This window comes from Etheostoma cragini, chromosome 5 (assembly GCF_013103735.1).
Source record: "Etheostoma cragini isolate CJK2018 chromosome 5, CSU_Ecrag_1.0, whole genome shotgun sequence".
In the NCBI taxonomy this organism is placed as follows: Eukaryota; Metazoa; Chordata; class Actinopteri; order Perciformes; family Percidae; genus Etheostoma; species Etheostoma cragini.
In genome coordinates, this window is record NC_048411.1 from 120987 (window position 1) to 121912 (window position 926).

Genomic DNA, 926 nt, shown 5'->3' on the forward strand with positions numbered 1-926 from the left:
TTCTACAAAATCTGCGCAAGAGAGTGCTAAATTAATATTTTAGCACAACAGTCCATAGGGTTTTGGTGGGGGGAGAACCTGACGCAGAACTCGGGAAGGGTCACGACGGCGTGGAGTTGCCTGACGTCCTGCTTCGTTGCTAACATTCAGTAGTTAAGACTAGAAAAGAGGCTCTTTAAATCTGCTGGAATTGTAAGTTATGAAAATAAATGTAGATATGGTGGCATGTATCTGGTGTGATTTCAGTAGGACATGTTTTTGTGGAAGTCCATTTCAGTGAACTTTGCTGGAGTTAGTGTAAGCCCTATACTTTGGCAGGATATTGAAAAAAAAAAAGTATTCTTTGTTGCAGTCATTGTAATGAGAAATTCTGAAATGTATTTAGAGTCTAAACCAAATTCTTCCCATTGTTCACACCAAAACCACAAAACACATGTTTGTGTATATATTCTTTTATTGTCCTCTAAGAATTTTAGCACTCTCTAATTTAGCTGTGTCTGGGGTATTTAATGGGTTACTAAGAACTGTTGAGGCAGGGTTGAAGTTGAATAATTCTGACATGAATCAGATAATGAATTATTGGTTTATTGTACCCACACATCAACAGCCATATAAAAAGATGTCCAATGCAAGAAGAAATGAGCATATCTGCTGTGCAGGGAAAAGCGGATACTCAACATATCAAGGTAGGACTTGAAGCAGGAATGTTATGTTACATAAAATACTACAGCTTAAATAATGTACCATGTATTTCAAGTTTGTTGATATTTCTTTGTAGCTAATACCAAAGTTACAGAATATTGTAAGAGATGTCATTTATTTGAAATATGCTTTAGTTTGAAATTAAATATTTAAATTGAGCTGAGTGGTGCAATTCAAATCCCAATTTAAAATTCTGGTTTTATCTCTCTCTCTCTCTCTCTCTC

General features: G+C 35.5%; 1 protein-coding gene across 2 annotated transcripts in view; it reads left to right on the top strand.

The window, feature by feature from the left end:
- Positions 1–370: 370 nt before the first annotated feature.
- Positions 371–926, top strand: part of LOC117945092 (protein distal antenna-like) — a 2308-nt gene continuing 1752 nt past the window's right edge. For both annotated transcript variants that reach the window (XM_034872353.1, XM_034872355.1), the window contains exon 1: positions 371–686. In XM_034872353.1, coding sequence (XP_034728244.1) covers positions 434–686 — 253 coding nt within the window. In that variant the 5' untranslated portion in view covers positions 371–433. The remainder of the gene's footprint in view (positions 687–926) is intronic.